Source organism: Oncorhynchus keta, chromosome 27 (assembly GCF_023373465.1).
Source record: "Oncorhynchus keta strain PuntledgeMale-10-30-2019 chromosome 27, Oket_V2, whole genome shotgun sequence".
In the NCBI taxonomy this organism is placed as follows: Eukaryota; Metazoa; Chordata; class Actinopteri; order Salmoniformes; family Salmonidae; genus Oncorhynchus; species Oncorhynchus keta.
This window is the reverse complement of record NC_068447.1, coordinates 29613355-29632779: the sequence shown is the minus strand read 5'-3', so window position 1 is coordinate 29632779 and position 19425 is coordinate 29613355. Positions and strand designations below refer to the sequence as shown.

The following is a 19425-nucleotide window of genomic DNA, read 5'->3' as shown; positions in this document are numbered from 1 at the left end:
GATTGTGTGTGCCACTTAGAGGGTGAATGGGTAACACAAAATATTTAAGTACCTTTGAACAGAGTTTGGTAGTAGGTGCCAGGCACACCGGTTTGTGTCAAGAACTGTAACGCTGCTAGGTTTCACACTCAACAGTTTCCCGTGTGTATCAAGAATGGTCCACCACTCGAAGGACATCCAGCCAACTTGACAACTGTGGGAAGCATCCCTGTGGAATGCTTTCGACACCTTTTGGAGTACATACCCTGACAAATTGAGGCTGTTCTGAGGAAAAGAGGGGGACTCAATATAAGTAAGTTGTTCTTAAATGTTTTGTAGACTCACTGTAGCTACAGCAGCACCATATTATTGGGGGATTTGATGTGAAGTCATAGGAATGCAGCTGCACCCTCTAGTGGTGTGGAGGTTGTACTCAAATGAATTGTAAACATTACATTTTGATTCAGCTACATTTACATTACACTTTTAGTGCTGCATCACTCAAAATATTGTCCAGAAGAATAAATCAGATTAAAACTTTTATTTACAATGTTTTGCTGGCTGTAAACCGTAAGAAATATTTTTGATACAAATGAAAGTGAAAAAAAAAAAAAAAAGTTAAATATAAATGACTACGAAAAAGAAAAAAAAAAGGAACAGCTTTGTTTGGCCATCACATTACTACATGAACAATAATATTGACTTCCACACAAAGGACATTTCTCTTCTGATTCACGAATAGGTTAAACCATGGAGAGCTGTTTCATGGTGTGGCTTGTTGTGAAATTATACTGCAGCTCACAAACAACCAATTGAAGGACAACAAAACAGGAGTGTCAGGGGGGGATTCATTCACATTTAAGAAAAAGTAGGGCAATTCAAAAACAAAAAAAGCACTAGGACAGTTTGGAGGTACACAAAATTCCAAAACATTATTTCAGGACAAAATACAGCACTATCTACAAGAAGTGGGGGAAAATTAATCATTTTCTCAAGTCATTGAAAGCATATCAGTATAAAAGCACACCTTTTACACCTTATAATGTTTCTTTCCAATAACGAGGCTTGAAGCTCAATAAACTTGAGACAGGAAGAACTGCTAGTGAAAATGACTGGGCACCATAGAATTTCCAGTGACTATGTTCCACTGAATTTATAGGTTGAGATTTTGAATTCTCAAACACGGACAAAATGACAAGTGCACAACAGATATGTAAGCGCTGAAGAAATTCTAAAATCCAGATGTGTAAAATGTATGTTTAAGCGGGTTCATTTAGGTCATATTGGCCATTGTTTTACTAAAATGGTTTACCAACATACTAGATACATTTGGGGACATTTAAAATGAAGTTTTAAAAAAAGAATAATATTACAAAAATGCAGCATATCACCCAACGCACCAACGAGGCTTAAAAGTTGATGAAAGTTAAAAAAAAGAAAAAAGTTGACAAATACAAATAAAGCGGTACAATTTTCATAAATCCCCGAAATATTACACAGTGTCTGTTCAAGCTTTGATGTTCCGTTTACAATCCATATCAGAAGAGATACTTCCGACATGTGTCAGATCCACACCGGCACTCCACCCGAATCCGCTTTTTGGGAGAGCTTGGGAGTCCCGCTAAACTGAAATTTGAGTCCATCCTTGTGCTCTCCGCATCAACTGGATCAACTGCAATGACAATGTCAAGAGTCAAATTCAGCCAAGACAGAACATCTGAGATATATGCATTATGGTTAGCTCACATGCACCACATAATTGTCAAACTGCTTAACAAGCCAAATATGAAAATTGTTTTTCCCAAGCAATCAAACACACTCAAGACTGAAACGCTAAATAAAGTTTAATGTTGAAATGTCCAGTGTTCATTGAAATTGTATAACTCAATGTAATTTATGTGTTACTGTAGTACAAAAAAAGGGTTTTCCCAATTGCACTCTCCTACCTAGCCCTGAAAGGACTGAGTTTAGGTAATATGACACATTTGGTGCCCACTCCCACCTTTATAGTTAGTGAAAGTAGCTAGTAAGTTACCTGCAATGCACACTATCAGTGATGGGTGATGACAAAATGACAAGAGCCTATTCATTTTCAATGAGCCAGGTGAAATGTGCAAAGCGAAGAGAGCGATGCAAAACAATTGAGAAAGCTGAACTCTATGCAAATCTCCAGCGATATTGCATCACGATTACCAATAGAGGCTCACGATAGCTTCCAGCCGATGCTATATTGGATGTTGATAAATTCACTACCTATCATGCTGTGGGCTTGCTGCTCGAAAGAATCACCCACGTGGTGATCAACTGTTGGAAAATCAAGTGACTTGTTGCTTTTGGTTGATATTAGCAACAGTAGCTGTACCTTTAATGTGTAAACTGTCATGTTGAGGTCATGCTAGTAGAGCCGGGACGAAACCAGAATCGCGATACTCATTAGTATCGTGACAAGTAAACAAAACACAAAGCAGATTTACCTTCTTTAAGAAAACAGCCATAATGTTGGAAACAAACATCATTATGTTGTCATCCAGAGTCCCATGTATTTATTTTCTAAGTTATAATACACTATATATTTGACATATAGCAGGCTTTTAAAGGACCAAAGCAATTGGTCTGCTTTGTGTTTACATTTTTTAAATGTAAATAATATATTTTTCCTAGTATCGTCACAGCCCTACATGTCAGGCAGTAAAACTTCACACTTACTTTGCATCTTGTAGTCAAAAGTGAGCTCTTCTCCTGCCCTGATGGGGCGTGTTGAAAATAAAGCTATCCTCGGGAGCCTCTCATCCAGGTTGTCTATAAACACATTGTATACTTGCAGGTTGGGGTTGCACTGCAAAACAGAGAAGAGACAACTTAAAAAGGTCCATACTTTAAGGTCACATTACAGCAATTAATGCTTTATTTCAGAATAGCCTACTGCTTATAATACATTCATAAACACAATTCTATTCAGACTTTCATACAACTTTGAGAAAACATGCTCTATAATAGACACATTTGCTGTTTGAGGAAGCATATTACAGTGCAACACTATAACATCCATGGGTTGAACCGCTTCCATTCTGCGGTGTCTACGATGCGACTGCTTTCATTTACACCTAGAATACTAAAATATACTACTACCAAAAAGGTACGACATGGTGCTTTGGCTACTCTGCAGGTATGCCTCAGGGTTTGAAAGGTGAACATATATGATAATGTGCCACTCACACTGTGGTTGACAAAGTGGGAGATGTTGCCATGGTGAGCAGCGTCTACTGTATAAACGTCCTCCACGTAGTCCAGGTCAAACAGGTAGGTGGCGCCCTGCCGGTCGTACAGGTGTCCTCTCTTCTCCGCCTCGTCCGATGTGATGATCTTGACAAACAAGATGCACACACCACTTCAGAAACTGTTCACAAACACCCGTAATAGAAACACAGCACTAGCACAACGTTTGTCTAATGTTCTTTGTCCATTACTCCAATCCAATTGATACATTTTCATGACAGAATAGCTCATTCTGGTAAATGCAGTTGACATAGGCCAATAAATTTTACCTAAAGTATTAGCCAATACTTTATACTATTTACCTCTCCAACGTACTCCATGACAAAGGTGTTCTTTTTTATGTGCTGTAGTGCGCGCACGCCCCAGCCTCGGCCGTTCCCAGTCTTGAAGATGCACAGGTCGAATGGAATGCCCTTCTGGACCACTCGGTTGGGGCAGTCAGAACCGCAGCTGCAGCGGGTGTTACACTCGTAGATGGGCTCCCCGGCACGCACTCGCACCTGGCCCTTGTCAGTGTAGGCCAGGCGGTGGAGGGAGGCCCCGGGGCAGCAGCCTCCGACCGGATCACTGAAGCAGTCCTTACACTCACAGCCAACGGCCATCTCATTGAGCACGATGCCCTCGCCCACCTTATAGGTGTTGATGTAGGTGAAGTCCCTGGGCGGGCCGTCCAGGTCCACCTCGTTCAGGACAAAGATGCGGCCTGGGTGGTTGCGCGTCTTGTTCAAGTCGGCCTCCCAGCGCTGGAGCCTCTGGCGGAGTTTGGCTTTCTGCACCAGGATCCAGGCTACGTCCTTGTCCAGCCGCTTGGGACAGGTGGTCCGTCTCTTTTGCCGCCTCAGCTCACGCTCCATGTCCTCATGGAACTGAGTCATCAGCTTCTTGCACTTGAGATTTTTGCGGGGCTCCCAAGTGTTGGCCGACTCAGGGAAGCCCTTCCATTTGACCAGGTACAACTCCTGCTCCTGATAGATGACAAGAGGACACATGACTTGGATTGCGTATTAAGCCACAAAATAATTATATTAATCGTGGTACATTTTACAGTGAGGTCCAAAAGTATTGGGACAGCGACACATTTGTTGTTGTTGTTTTGGCTCTGTACTCCAGCACTTTGGATTTTAAATGATACAATGCCTATGAGGTTAAAGTGCACACTGTCAGCTTTAATAGTAATTTTGGAGCCACTTATTGTAAATATGAATAGAGTATGTTTCAAAACACCTCTACATTAATGAATAGTTATTAATAAGTGAGAAGGTTAGAGGGATAAATATCATACACAACAACCCCCCCAAAAGATGCTAACCTGTCCTGTTATTGGTAATTGTGAGAGGTTAGCATGTCTTGGGGTTATGACCTTCGTGCCTCTAACTTTCTCACTCATTATTCACAATTCATTCCGGATTGCCTGTACTCCAAAATAGCACTACATTTTTTACCCTTCATTTCTATTGAGTACAAAATAATCTGAAACCAAAACAAACTGAAAATGCACCACATAAATTTGTCGAGTTTACAAGCTTGATGTAGTTATTGCGTGCTGTAACTGCTGTCTCTCTCAGTATCCATACGAAACCAAAAGTTAAAAGGAACCACACCAACTGACAGTTGCAATGCTCGAGATAACTCTACGGAGGACTTGTCCCAGCCATCATAGTCCCATTGTGAATTAATGCACTCACCTTAGACTTCTTGTAGTCACAGAGGTACTCAACTTCATAGTCATCGATGTTATGCTTGTTCACCTGTAGTTCTTTACAGTGGAGCCTTTCCCGGCGGCAGACAGCCTGCAGGTCGTCCAAAGACAGCTTGCAGGATACGCTGCAACCTGCAATGTTGTAATTGTAGCCACCATGTTTAGCTAGCTACGTTAGCTAATAGTTGCCAACTGAGTTGGGTTTAGAAGGCAACAAATGAACGAGACAATTACATATACTCAGCTTAAACATATACTTATTTGTTTTAATTTGGAATTGTGCAGGCTAACGTGTTATGTGAAACGCTTGCAAGACAGCTTGCAGACACTGCCATACATTTCTAGCTAACTAGCTCCTCAACGAGGTCTGTGTTTTGGCGCGTTATGAAGTTCTCCGTTGTTTGCAAGTAGCTGTGGCTGTCTGAAAACAGGTCCGATTTTCCTCGAATTTACGCTTTATAGTGCCATGCAGCTTACGATCATTTAGTTACTAGTTATTCGATATCCGTATGCATTCGTTTAGCTTTTAATTAAAAACGTTATCCGCTACAATTTATTTTTTTAAAAGACCACACAATCGAAGTGCGCAGATAGAGCTGCTTACTCAATGTCATTGTTATTGCTTTATCAATGCTAAATATTCCATGACAAGCGTGTATTAAAGGTCACAGAATTAAGTGTAACATTTGATCAGTTCAAACAGCCACAATAACCTCAAAACGCAACAAATATACATGTATTAACTTCCCACCCTCCTTACCGTTCAAATCTTCCGCCATGTTTTCCGCACCGCCAAAATGGAACAATCCTTCGATTGGGGTAAAGACTTTCGAGGAAGCAGCTGTTTCGTGCTGTTGATTGGATGAAGCATATTGTAGGGGTATTTCTATTGGAGCAGCAAAAAACTGTTGCTGCATGGGAAGCTTTGTAAGGATGTAAGTATTTTTGCAAGGTCAGCAAGGTATGGAAAGAGAAGAATATGCATATTCTCACTCTAATGTTCAGATAATATTGGGGGGGAAAATACATGTATATTCTTATTTATTAATTAAACCATTGGAAAAATGTGTATCACTAAGAGGTCACAGTAGACACATTGTTTCAAAACGTGGCTCTCACTACATGCCTGGGGGGATGTAAACTACTTCATATTTGTTTGACATTATATTTGACAATATGAGACCTACAGTACACTACATGGCCAAAAGTATGTGGACACCTGCCCGTTGAACATCTCATTCCAAAATCATGGGCATTAATATGGAGTTGGTCCCCCCCTTTGCTGCTATAACAGCTTCCACTCTTCTGTGAAGGCTTTCCACTAAGATGCTGGAACATTGCTGCGAGGACTTGCTTCCATTCAGCCACAAACAAGAGCATTAGTGAGTTCGGGCACTGATGTTGGGCAATTAGGCCTGGCTCGCAGTTGGCGTTCCAATTCATCCCAAGGGTGTTCGATGCTGTTGAGGTCAGGGCTCTGTGCAGGCCAGTCAAGTTCTTCCACACCGATCTCGACAAACATTTTATGCATGGAACTCACTTTGTGCATGGGGGCATTGTCATGCTGAAACAGGAAAGGGCCTTCCCCAAACTGTTGCCACAAAGTTGGAAGCACAAAATCAGCTAGAATGTCATTGTATACTGTAGCGTTAAGATTTCCATTCAATGGGACTAAGCCCGAACCATGAAAAACAGCCCCAGACCATTATTCCAAACTTTACAGTTGGCACTATGCATTGGGGCAGGTAGCGTTCTCCTGGAATCCGCCAAACCCAGATTCGTCCGTCGGACTGCCAGATGGTGAAGCGTGATTCATCACTCCAGAGAATGCGTTTCCACTGCTCCATTGTCCAATGGCGGCGAGCTTTACACCACTACAGCCGTTGCTTGGCATTCAGCATGGGGATCTTAGGTTTGTGTGCAGCTGCACAGCCATGGAAACCTATTTCATGAAGTTCCCAAAAGTTATTGTGCTGACGTTGCTTCCAAAGGCAGTTTGTAACTGGGTAGTGAGTGTTGCAACCGAAAACAGACGCGATATGCGCTTCAGCACTTGGCGGTCCAGTTCTTTGAGCTTGTGTGGCCGACCACTTCTCGGCTGTGCCTTTGTTGCTCCTAGACATTTCCACTTCACAATAACAGCACGTACAGTTGACTGGAGCAGCTCTAGCAGGGCAGAAATTTGATGAACTGACTTGTTGGAAAAGTAGCATCATATGAAGGTGCCATATTGAAAGTTACTGAGCTCTTCAGTAGACCATTCTACTGCCAATGTTTGTTTATGCTAATTGCATGGCTGTGTGCTCAATGTTATACACCTGTCAGCAACTGGTGTGGCTGAAATAGCCGAATCCACTCACTTGAAGGTGTGTCCACATACTTTTGTATATATAGTGTATCTTTGGTATCAAGGCACTTCAGAGGGAGGGTTAGGCCAGAAGCCTACTATGTATGTGGTGTGAGAAGCTCATAGGGAGCCAATATCATCTACCCCATGGGGCAGTTATGAACAGATTATATTAGTGCTTACTTTGAATTGAACATTACATTAACCCATGAAGGTAATCAAATTCATATCAAACCCCAAAGATTTTTTGTACGTTTTGAGAGACGGCATTAGAGACGTAGAGACCGATGAATAAATATGCAATATTTGTGCAACAGGCGTTTTAAAAATGAGTTTATTGGCTTTTTGAGATAACATTGCAAAACAAAACATAGAGTATAAAAAGTAGGGAAAAACTCTGGGTAGGAAAAAACAGCCTATCACACCAGTAGCTACCATCTTCATTCAGCTAAGGAATAGATGGAATGCATTGAGCCAGAGTCTCAGTCAATATACGCAAAAAGGAACAAACTGGTTAAGGTTACCTCAAGCGGTATGGTGTGTTTCATCCATTTTCTGGAGGTGACCCCTATGTTGTCTTCCCACCAGGAGATTCCAGGACAGTACATTCCATGTTGTCATACAACAGTAACATTTCTAGACTTTACAACATTGATGTCAGCAGTGACAGTCAGTTTGGGCAACTCCAAAGTGCCACTTTCATCAGTTACGTTTTCTGGCCTCACCGTCTCTTGACGTCTCGGTTGAAGAGGGAAAGGGAAGCAATCCAAAGGGGCGTGTTCGACTTTACAGAGGCTGTCCTCACTGCTGTCCCTAATACAGTCGGGATTGGAGACTCCGGCGCCTTCCCAGCAAGGCCAGGGGTTCTCCCTGAGTGGCACCACATCTTCAGTCTGAACCGCCTGCTCCATCAGCATGCCTCTGGGGGGCCTCTCCTCCAGCCCAAAGCCCTCCTCTAGACTAGGCTCCACTTTACGGAACGTGTGGCGGGCAAAGAGGCATATGCAGAACATCTCCACAATCACAGAGTAGTGGTAAATTACTGAGAGAGGAAGAGAATAAAATAGAAAAAGTTACCACCAATGTCACATTGATAATTTCATAATAAACATGTATCTCCACTGTTACAATATTGCCATGGAGATGATGTTGAGAGGGAGATGTATGGGGGAGGACTTCCATCGCAGTGCACTTACGCTGGGAACGCATGAGGACAGAGAAGGGAGGGGTGCAGGGCACCACCTCCAGGGCCCCCATGGTCTCCAGGATTCCACTCTGAAGGCCACACAGCACCAACACTACAATGATACAGACAAATTTGGCCCTCAGCCCATAGCCAGGCAAGGCCTTTTTGGTGGCCTTGTAAAACAGCAGGTGGCCATAGAAGGACAAGAAGGTAGACACGCCTGTGATGACATTCATGTACATATTGGGATTGGCATAATCCACCTGTGAAAAATTGCATGGATATGGTAATTAAAAAAAAAAAAAAAAAAAAAATATATATATATATATATATATATATATATATAAAATGAACTAATTGACTTATTAACCAGGGACTCATTTGGTTAAATTAAGGACACAAATAAATTGGTTACAATGCAAATATGTCTTGTGATATATGCATTCCACTCACATCTCCATAGTCATACTGCTCATCTGTCCAGAGGACCAGAGTGACAAAGAACAGGATGGTTCTGACCACAGACAGTTGCAGCACAGCAGCCATCATCCATCCCAGACTGGTCCTATGGAGGGAGAGGTAGTGGGCAAGGTGATTACGGCAATATATGTGCATTTATCATTATCGCAACATGGGAGATTATGGTGATATATTGTGCATTTATCAATATTGCGATATGGGGCCATTACAGCAATATTGTTTATCTATCATTATTGCAATGTGGCCACATCTTATGAATCTATCATTATCACGATATGGATGCGCACAATGAGGAGGACACCCAGTTATAAAGTACCTGTTGATGGCTATCATAGGGAGGCAACAGCAGCAGCAACATGGGAACGGATCCGGAGACACCTGCTCTCCAGCTAAGATCTCCAGCATGCGGGCCTTACCCCCAAAGAAGTCTGTGATGAGCCCCATAAACTTTAGCAAAGTAATGGAGTGGTACCTTCAGAGCGAGAACGACAAATGGAGAGATAGTTTTACTGATGGAAGTTTTAGCCCAGAATGACGTGAACAATGTAAATTAGTGCACAAAACAAAGTGATGGTCAGAAAGAGGTTGTACTCGATACTTACAGAGAAGCTATGAAGCTACATAGTGAGGAGGAGCGAGGAACGTACAGCGCAATGATTGAGGTTAAGCCAAAGACCTGATCGAAAGAGAATGAGTTTAGTTAGGCAACAATGACACAATGTACAAATACTTATCCAAAACAATTGAAATGTGTGGCAAAAATGAGAGGTCCCTTTACCGGGTACATGCCCAGTATCCACAGGTAGAGGTGCCGGCGTCTGGAGTAGGGCACGTGACGCAGGAAGAAGCCCACCTCTTCTAGGAACAGGGCCAGCATGACCACAGCGAACCCAGCAGGAATGAGAAACAGCCATAGCTCATCCTTGATCACTGGGTACAAACGCACAACACAAGGACTTGTGGTGGGACAAATCATATACAACACATACAGTTCCCAGAAAACAACACTAGAGCTAACATTATCATAAACACTGGTGACACACTGGTGTGAGGTAAGTCTCAGGCAGAAATGCCCCAACACATTAGCAGGGTTGGTGTAGCAGAGAATGGCTCAGTTAGCATCACTCAGAATCTAAGACGGCAAACACCAATATTGCACATAGACAAAGCATTGTGCCGTTTTTGGCATAGAAAGAAAATGTTGGTCTCTTCAAGCACAGACCTTTATCACACAGAACCTGATATGTATCAGATCCAATGACTGTAAAATCTCTGGCCAGTCAAAAACATAGCCCATACAGTTTATGTGAATACATAAATGCTGGTCTTACCACTGAAGAACTCCCAGGACATTGGGATCTCTGCTCCTAACCAGCTGCAGTTAACTCCGCTCCTCATCCTCTCAGAGAGCACAGTTCCCACTAACACCACAAACCCTAGACGTATTATGAATAGGACAAAATTTAGAGTAGGTCTCAAATTTAGGGAGGGACAATTACTTTTGAACTAACTGACCTCGTATAGAAAGACTGATGTAATAAAGGACGAGACTTTGTTTTTCTATTCTCAGAGGACGGACACTTGACGAGCGTCTTGTCAGTTCCGTGTTGAGATGGCGTCCTGTCGTCTGAACGATGCTTTCCTGATAGCAGTGATTAATGATTGACTAAACCAAGGTAAGCCGACAGATGGGGAGCCAAGTCCACTCTGGAATGTGTCAACTTGTGTTGTCTCTGAACAAGCACGGTTGTGAAACTGACATAACAAATTGTTTTAAAGTTGTCATACCATGTATCACTTAGAATTTAGAACACTTAGAAGTTTACGATTGTTTTAAATTATTTGATAAAATATTGGATTTGGACTTTACTACCATAACCCATAGAAATGCATTGAATAAGACATTCATAAATGGAAGAGTTTTTTTATTTTTATCAAAAAACATTTAAAAATAATTGTCTCTAGGAGATACAGTATAAAAACACTCAGGAAATATTTTACTTTTTTTGGACACATATTTAACCTGTTTTTTTGTTTTTCCACTAATTCCACTCCAGCCATTACCACAAGCCCGCTCTCCTCAATGAAGGTTCCACCAACCTCCTGTGGGTTATATTAGTTTGTAGCCCAAACGGTTCAGATGCTACAGACAGACGTTGGCACATCGGCGGTACTGATTTTAGACCAGTCCCATGGGGCTTGTGGGGGTCATGGAGAAAAACGGAGTACACCATCGTGTTCGTGAGTCTCATCTTTTAATATAGTGGTCATATTAGTTAGTCGGCTAAACCGTTCGGACGCTACGTTTTCGTGAGAAGACCAATTTTCAATGTCTACTGGTCTGACAAACAGTGCTGTAGCTCTGCCACATTCCACCGCAGATGCGGAAGGCCGACATCGGCGGATTGAGATGCAGCCCATGCAAAAAAGCCCATACAGATATCTTTACCTTAAAACTGATGGATTTTGATGGGAATTGTTTTATTATGTTAATTAGATTGACACACTCTTAAGGATTAAGACAATAAATTAGATAAAAATGTCTTTGTACACAACACTTGTAAATAGCATGATACCCTTCTGAGTGGTTAAGATTAACTCCACTGAACAAAAATATAAACGCAACATCTAAAGTGTTGGCTTCATGAGCTGAAATAGAATATCCCAGAAATGTTCCATATGCACAAAAATCTTATTTCTCTCATTTTTTGTGCACAAATGTATACCTGTTAGTGAGCATTTCTCCTTTGCCAAGATAATCCATCTAGTTGACAGGTGTGGCATATCAAGAAGCTGATTAAACAGCATGATCATTACACAGGTGCACCTTGTGCTGGGGACAATAAAAGGCCACTCTAAAATGTGCAGTTGTGTCACACAACACAATGCCACAGATGTCTCAAGTTGAGTGCAATTGGCAATCTTGACTGCAGGAATGTCCACCAGAGCTGTTGCTAGATAAATGTTAATTTCTCTACCATAAAATCGCCTCCAACAACATTCCAAAGGCCACAATCAACAGCCTGATCAACTCTATGCACAGGAGATGTGTCGCACTGCATAAGGAAAATGGAGGTGACACCAGATACTAACTAGTTCTGATCCATGCCCCTACTTTTTATTTTAAGGTATCTGTGACCAACAGAGGCATATCTGTATTCCCAGTCATGTGAAATCCATAGATTAGGGCTTTGTGAATTTATTTCAATTAACTGATTTCCATATATGAATTGTTACTCAGTAAAAAAAAATGGAAATTGTTGCATTTATATTTTTGTTCAGTATACTTGATGTACTAATCATGGTTTTGATCTGGCATTTTAAATTCTATAATTTGCTGAAAAATACAGTACAATCCTTCACATTGTTGAATAAATAATGTAACTACTAGGGTGTGTTTTACCTCCCATTTCCAAATAAAACCTTCATTGATTCGTGTTTAAGTAGGGCCACAGAACTAGAAATAAAATGTCTTTAATAGAAAAACAGATACAAGTAGAAAAAAAGTACCTCCATCGAGAACATCATGTATTATAAACTGGGTGGTTCAAGCCCTGAATGCTGACTGGCTGACAGCTGTGGTATATCAGACCATATACCACGGGTATGACAAAACATTTATTTTTACTGCTCTAATTACATTGGTAACAAGTTTATAATAGCAATAAGATAACTCAGGGTTTGTGGTATATGGCCAATATACCACGGCTAAGGGCTGAATCAAGGCACTCCACGTTGCGTCGTGCAAAAGAACAGCCCTTAGCCGTGGTATACTGCCCCCCCCGCCTTATTATATAACATCAATGGTCCAACATAATACATTCACTTAAGGCACACTGCACCTTAGCCCCAGGTTAACAAGTGCTTGTATGAACACAGGATAAGCTAGCCCAGGGCCCAGTCTTAGCCTGGGGCTAAGAACAATGCAGTGTGAGAAGGCTAATAGGTGCTACTGATATACACAGAAGCATAAATATTCATAATGATTGTGTGTGATCAAACTCCAAAAGACCTGAAGATGAACAATAGCCTATACAGAAGCCACTGACAAATATTCAGCCTACCTCTGGTTCTCAATCTCAACAGTGTGATGCATCATAGCAATGAACTTGTATGTGACTGGTTTGTTAGAGTTCACCACAACAAACAAATACTGAAAGACCCTGGTAAACAATGCAGCATTCTTCCAGTCATGATGGTGTGGGACAATTGTCCTGGCTCTACACTTCGCTGCTCCGTGTCCACTAAGTCTTTACCCACACCAGACCTTGCTAGGTAAGATGGCCCACCTGTGAACTAAGGGTTCTTTTTGGACCAGGCTTTTGTCTTCTGTTCTTCTTGGACCAAGCTTTTGTCTTCTGTTCAGTACAGACCTTCGCAGAATGAGATTACTGAATGAGGCGGTAGAAGAGCCAGCTGCCGAACACCAGCCAGTGGCTGGCCCAGTTCAACTCTGACCACTTCTGAATGGTGTGGTTGGCCACATAACCCTGAGAAGGAGGACAATGGTGACTAAATGTGTATAAGTAATACGTTCATGCAGTTCATATAGACCACTGTTTAATTCTAATGTTCTCCATTAACTTGGCCCCAGCCAGCAGTAGCAGGTCATTGGTGGGCCTTACCTCCTCTGCAGCCAAGTTGTCTACTTCAGCATCAAACAGGGAGCCCAGGTATGTCAGGTGGAAGATGGCCATGGCACTGAAGGCCAGGTTGATGCCATACACCCACAGCTCCTACGAGAGTGGCACAGATCAGTCACTACACTGGGGATGTGTTCTGAATCCCAAACCTCCCCGCAATGTGCACTAGCTAGCTCACTCACCCCACATGGACCCATTCAATGTGCAATTAACAATAGGTTATCTTATGGAAAGCACCTTCAAAACATGATATACAAACTTGAGTGTAAAGCATTCCTGGATGCAACAAGCATGTACCTTCTTCTGCTGATGATGGCAATTGTTGGGACACTGTTTAGACAGGATACAGGCACTAAAGATGGCTGCCAGCCTCTTCCTCAGAACTGACAGAGGATGACAAGACAATAAGGCGATGTACAACCTTTGAAACAAAACTCACATAAAACAAGCAAGCATGTGAAAAGTAGATAGGCACGGTAATTTCACCATGTTCCACGTAGGTGATGAAGCCCAGAGACAGCAGCACGGCCCCAAGATGGAAGCTGAGGCCCTGGAGAAAACAAAATGGCAGATTGGTTTTACAACATCGGAAGCTGATCAACCAACTATTCACTTTGGCCTCAGCCAGAGGGTTAAGGCAGTGACATTTTCAAAATCAGATCAAATCTTACTAAAGCAAAAAAACCAGTATTAAAGTGCAATGGTGAGTGACCTTTTCTGAATCCTCACGTAAGATGACATCACTGTGTTGGTTGACTCATACTCACATGTAGTAGGGCACTGGCTGTGTAAGTCACAATGATGGAAGAAAATGTGCCAAGTTTCAAAGCACTTTTGAAAACATCTACAACAAAATGGGGGAAAGACCCAGTAATCAGTTGACATTTTAATATGTAAAAAAATAAATATGGTTAAACAGGGCCCATAGTTCTAACATTTCTGTCTAATCTGTTTATAGTAAATTGAAGGTGTAATGATGCTTACATATATTGAGCCAGCGAGACATGGGGATGTTCCAGGAGGTCACCACCAGCACCATGGACCTGGGCAACTCCACATTCATAGGCTTAACCACTTTCAGATCCCTAAAAACACATTTTGTGCATTCATGGATTTGCACATGCACGCACACATTATTTTCACATATCTTATCTAGACAGATATTACAGTGTCTATCACAATACTGCTATTATAAACTCAGCCTACAGGCAAATTGATAATATATGAAATATGTGTACCACTAATTGAACCATAGATCGCATGAACTGAACTCCCCATTTGACATTGTCTTTGTCTTCAGTGAAACCTGCCCCTGCCAGCACAGTAGTACTTTCGCTGAGGTGGCCCACAAAGTAGTTACTGAAGTGGAAGGATACAGCATTCTCATACGCATGGAGCCACCTGTACACAGGGGAAATAGACAAGATAGCTCTAAGATACTGTTTATAGCCTTTCTTCATTCAGCAATAATGCCAGGAATAGTATTATGCACTGACACCATATTGAAGTGGTCACTATTGCTACTATCAGAGCTTGTCTGAAGAACTTTGTTTGATGTTCTTCATCGCAATAGCCCTTACCTTGCTTATGTGCCTCTTGGAAGCAGAGAAACAGAAATAAATGGAACTCACTAACATAAAGTTGGTGTACATTCACATATCAAAATAGGACTGACATTGGAATGACCAAGGAATTGTTCAGTGAAACGTGCACTCACGTGCGCAGTCCTCTGCTCCCGTGGATTGGAATGAAGTAAGGGAAGAGGTATGGGGCGATGCAGTTGGATATCACCAAGCATACCTGGCATTTCACCCAGCTGATTGAAAACTTCTGGAGCCAGGACCAACTCTGGGGGACAGAGAAGCCAAGTTAAAAAAGGACAGATTTTAGCAGACATTTTGACATAAAGCAGCTACAGTATGTGGATCTAACGGTGGTGAAAAGAGGTGTAAACTTTGCACCAGCGCAAACACTTAGTAAATCTGGACCAATATGTCATAGGCCTATATGTCAAATGTAAATTCAGATACTATACAGGAATCAATTCAGCTTTCTTTTAACAAGTTGACTGAGAATACATAATTGTTTTGCAAAACAGTAGCACATCTCTTCAGCTGTGGCTTACTAGTTTACGGCTCTCAATGGCCTCTTTGTAGCTTGAGTAGCTAATCCAGGGTCCAAAGATGACAGTGCCCACAAAGAGAATGTAGCCTGTGAACTCCAGAGGGTTGGGCACAGCGAGCACAGTGCCTCTGTCCAGGTCAAAGGCCAGAGAAATGGCCTTCATGGCCACCACCATCTGGGAACCTGAGGAAGTGGGGATGATAGGCAAAGTATGCACAGTTGTTCCTTCACTAAGGTCTCGAATACAATGTAACATGAAGATGTCTGTGTCTCTATAAAATCATGTACATGTCTCATACTGCCTTGCCATCCAATCACTCACATCTGTACAGGACATTTACCTCTCATTTTATGCCAGGTCACTGTGTCAATCATATGCAGCTCTCTAGAGAGAGAAAAAACAGGAGAAAACAGTTAAGTGGAGCAACATTGCCTATGATGCAGCATTAGCAATAGATGGAGTTATCATTTTTATTCATTACCCCATGAGTAGATAGATGAGGATAGTGGCAGAGAGGAAGATTCCTCGGCTGCTGGAGTGGCGGTTGAGGAACAGAACCGTGTAGCAGAGCATACTGAGCATTAACACCCACACCATGGACTGCTCAAAGAACAGGTAGAGGGCATATAGACCCGCTGACACTGAACCCAAGTGTTTCACAGAGGATGAGAGACCTACTGGAGGACAGGAAACACTAAGTACCAGGCTGGCACCACCAAAGGCCTTTGTACAAATTGGGGTGCTTTTCTAGACATCTGTAAGGTAATACTGAATGCTTTATCTGTCATCATTACATGTGTCCAACACACTGTGGATGGTGTCATGGCAAAGTATACATTACACGATTCAGTCTTTGTATCTAAAGTTCGGCACATCCTCTGTTAAATCCTCATTAAATAATGTTATTGGTCAAGTGTTCAAGTGAACTCACCCAGCCTACAGAGGAGTCGACAGAGCAGGCAGAGGAGCAGTAGCTGCCAGACCTGTTCCACTCCCTGCTGTGCCGTAGGGAGCACACAGCTCTCCCCTAGCTCCTGGAAGAACTCTATCCTGCTGAACTCCATGGTGTAGCCTCAACTGCCTGGCTCTCACTGGAGTGGAGAAACATGAAAATAATGCAGCTGTATGTGAGTGATCAATGTTAAAAAGACATAATGTATAAAATGTCCTACTGTTCAATTGTCAATATAATTTCAATTAATGCCTTGGCTTTCTTGAGTATAACTTATTATATATTATTACAATGGCCCACAATAGGTTGTAATCAGGGTTGTGCGGTCTGCCCAAAGCATTACCAGGGGCAAACTACCCGCCCTCTAGGATGCCTACAGCACCCGATGTCACAGGAAGGCCAAAAAGATAATCAAGGACATCAACCACCTGAGCCACTGCCTGTTCACCCCGCTATCATCTAGAAGGCAAGGTCAGTACAGGTGCATCAAAACTGAGACCTAGAGACTGAAAAACAGCTTCTATATCAAGGCCATCAGACTGTTAAACAGCCACCATTAGCACATTAGAGGCTGTTGCCTATAGGCATAGACTAGAACAGGTGCATCAAAGCTGAGACCGAGAGACTGAAAACAGCTTCTATATCAAGGCCATCAGACTGTTAAACAGCCATCATTAGCACATTAGAGGCTGTTACCTATAGGCATAGACTATAAATCACTGGCCACTATAGGGAATAGTGGCCACTAGTCACTTTAATAATGTTTACATATATGGCATTACTCATCTCATATGTATATACTGTATTCTATTCTATGGTATCTTAGCAAGTAGCCTAGTGGTTAGAGCATTGGGCCAGTAACCGAAAGGTTGCTGGATTGAATCCCCGAGCTGACATGGTAAATTTGTCGTTCTGCCCCACTGTTCCTAGGCCTTCATTGTAAATAAGAATTTGTTCTTAACTGACTTGCCTAGTTAAATAAAGGTTAAATAAAAAAACAAATCAATAATAATGTTTACATATCTGGCATTAGTCATCTCATATGTATATACTGTTTTCTATACTTCTACGATATATTAGTCACTTAATAATGTTTACATATCTGGCATTAGTCATCTCATATGTATATACTGTTTTCTAATATATTCTATTGTATCTTAGTCTGTTCCGCTCTGACATCGCTCGTCCATATATGTATATAGTCTTAATTAATTCATACTTAGATGTGTGTATATTGGGTATATGTTGTGTAATTTGTTAGATAGTACTTGTTAGATATTACTGCACTGTCGGAGCTAGAAGTACAAGCATTTTTCTACACTCACAATAAGATCTGCTAAACACGTGTATGTGACCAATCAAATTAGATTTCATTTGATTTGTATTACCGGTATTTTGTGTTGTCAATAATCCGTGTTGGGGAGAAGTGAACTATGTAGTTCAACAAGTAATTTAATAAATATTCAGTAGCTTGGTGGTAGTTTAACTAAATTCAAACCTTGGTAGTGTTTGCAGTAGTTTATTTTGCCATGTAGTGGTGAAGCTAACTATACTCTACTTGTTTTGCAAAAAGGAAAGATAGGTGAAGTAGGCAATAATGTTCTTTCTTTTTCAGCATCAGACCTGCCTAATTCTGATTTTGTGTTTAAAAGGCTAACTTGTTCCAGTGTGAAGTCATTGGTAGCAAGCTTGGTAAACTATATTTTCAGAGTAGTTTCCCCAACACTGTAAATAACGTAACATATTTGAGTAAATGTCCGAACTCCATTACAAAAGTAGCTGGGTCAAACTGTTGAAATAAAAAATGTAAAATCCTCTAAAACATTGTAATTTCTAAAGAGGTTTTGTCATGTTATGTTATGGCAGTGGCTACTAGTTTAAGGCGGGGTTGGCAAAAATAGCAAACTTGCCTGTTGCTCGAGACAATGGTACAAGGCAGAGGCAGCAAGAGTGAACGGATAGCTAGCTAGCTTGCAGAGTATTTGTGCCAAATCTCGATATCTGGACGAAAGTTTAAGAAACGCCAACCTCCGCGAGCTAACTTTAAACTTTAATGAGTTGTTCGCTAACAAGCAGCTAACATTGCTGGCTAACTTATAAAGCAGACGAAGTGAAACGCTAGCTAACTCGCTAGCCAGCCAGAGCTCACCTGAAATAGTTTTCACTTGTCTGATTCGTGTCCTACTCGTCCTGTACTATGCCAATGTCCGCGTCCTCTCGTCTCCTACTGAAAATGAAGTTATTTTAGAATCAATATGTTCAAAAAATGTTTTGGAATAGGAAATCTCGTGCAACGCATTACCTTGAAAGACATTCGTATTTCGACTCTTCATAATCACTGGAAACACTGTCCACCAGGGGACACCATTCTCTGAGCTCTCTCTGTGTGTTTGCATACTGAATGCAAGCGGAATCCACATGCTATATTCCAAATGATCAAGCTGTTTTTGTATAAACCTTATGTACGTGTTGAGAGGGTTAAGATGCAAGTCACACTTTGAACAGGGATTGGACTGCCATTTTTGTGATTTTGCTCACTGGGAAAACGCATGGCCCCTGCTGTAAACAGTGCAAAAGTGAAAAACACAGTTGCTCAAATAACATAATTACACTGGCTTGAAACATGCATCAGCACCCAAACATGCATCAGCACCCAAACCTTTGAATCTAATTTCTAGCAAAGCAGCACAATATCCTACATGACAAGGCTGCTCAACCCGTGAGATATGAACTGTCAC

General features: G+C 41.7%; 3 protein-coding genes across 6 annotated transcripts; all 3 read right to left on the bottom strand.

The window, feature by feature from the left end:
• Positions 1–505: 505 nt before the first annotated feature.
• Positions 506–5817, bottom strand: LOC118359742 (histone-lysine N-methyltransferase SUV39H1-like). The gene is made up of 6 exons (XM_035738414.1): positions 5715–5817; positions 4941–5086; positions 3558–4220; positions 3196–3342; positions 2686–2815; positions 506–1651 (listed from the first exon to the last, which is right to left on the bottom strand). The coding sequence occupies exons 1-6, from the start codon at positions 5731–5733 to the stop codon at positions 1518–1520; spliced, it is 1239 nt and encodes a 412-aa protein (XP_035594307.1). The 5' UTR covers positions 5734–5817; the 3' UTR covers positions 506–1517.
• Positions 5818–7617: 1800 nt separating this feature from the next.
• LOC118359442 (organic solute transporter subunit alpha-like) lies at positions 7618–10557 on the bottom strand. The gene is made up of 8 exons (XM_052482127.1): positions 10483–10557; positions 10299–10403; positions 9746–9897; positions 9570–9643; positions 9284–9439; positions 8941–9052; positions 8498–8750; positions 7618–8343 (listed from the first exon to the last, which is right to left on the bottom strand). The coding sequence occupies exons 2-8, from the start codon at positions 10363–10365 to the stop codon at positions 7919–7921; spliced, it is 1239 nt and encodes a 412-aa protein (XP_052338087.1). The 5' UTR covers positions 10366–10403; positions 10483–10557; the 3' UTR covers positions 7618–7918.
• A 2192-nt stretch (positions 10558–12749) lies between these two features.
• On the bottom strand, positions 12750–19137 carry LOC118359741 (protein-serine O-palmitoleoyltransferase porcupine-like). Of its 4 annotated transcripts, none has more exons than XM_052482123.1 (14): positions 18990–19137; positions 18837–18914; positions 16667–16826; positions 16217–16412; positions 16076–16119; positions 15736–15917; positions 15328–15458; positions 14887–15011; positions 14595–14696; positions 14378–14454; positions 14097–14160; positions 13908–13993; positions 13593–13703; positions 12750–13457 (listed from the first exon to the last, which is right to left on the bottom strand). In XM_052482123.1, the coding sequence occupies exons 3-14, from the start codon at positions 16797–16799 to the stop codon at positions 13356–13358; spliced, it is 1353 nt and encodes a 450-aa protein (XP_052338083.1). In that variant the 5' UTR covers positions 16800–16826; positions 18837–18914; positions 18990–19137; the 3' UTR covers positions 12750–13355. The 4 variants fall into 4 exon arrangements, with proteins under 4 accessions (XP_052338083.1, XP_052338086.1, XP_052338084.1 ...); XM_052482126.1 differs by having other exon boundaries at positions 16217–16409; XM_052482124.1 differs by having other exon boundaries at positions 18837–18911; positions 18990–19108.
• Between the last annotated feature and the right edge of the window lie 288 nt (positions 19138–19425).

What these genes read in the sequence shown, in the direction of transcription:
- LOC118359742 (XM_035738414.1), bottom strand. An exon ending in GTGACTACAAGAAGTCTAAG is followed by an intron (nt 4,221 to 4,940) that starts GTGAGTGCATTA and finishes GTCATCTATCAG; the next exon opens with GAGCAGGAGTTGTACCTGGT. An exon ending in TTTTGACTACAAGATGCAAA is followed by an intron (nt 1,652 to 2,685) that starts GTAAGTGTGAAG and finishes TTGTCATTGCAG; the next exon opens with TTGATCCAGTTGATGCGGAG.
- LOC118359442 (XM_052482127.1), bottom strand. Translation starts at nt 10,365, where the DNA reads ATGAGGAGCGGAGTTAACTGCAGCTGGTTAGGAGCAGAGATCCCAATG. An exon ending in GGATACTGGGCATGTACCCG is followed by an intron (nt 9,644 to 9,745) that starts GTAAAGGGACCT and finishes TCTTTCGATCAG; the next exon opens with GTCTTTGGCTTAACCTCAAT. An exon ending in CCTATGATAGCCATCAACAG is followed by an intron (nt 9,053 to 9,283) that starts GTACTTTATAAC and finishes CTCCCTCCATAG; the next exon opens with GACCAGTCTGGGATGGATGA.
- LOC118359741 (XM_052482123.1), bottom strand. Translation starts at nt 16,799, where the DNA reads ATGGAGTTCAGCAGGATAGAGTTCTTCCAGGAGCTAGGGGAGAGCTGT. An exon ending in GACCTGGCATAAAATGAGAG is followed by an intron (nt 15,918 to 16,075) that starts GTAAATGTCCTG and finishes CCACTTCCTCAG; the next exon opens with GTTCCCAGATGGTGGTGGCC. An exon ending in CAGCCAGTGCCCTACTACAT is followed by an intron (nt 14,161 to 14,377) that starts GTGAGTATGAGT and finishes TGTTTTCTCCAG; the next exon opens with GGCCTCAGCTTCCATCTTGG.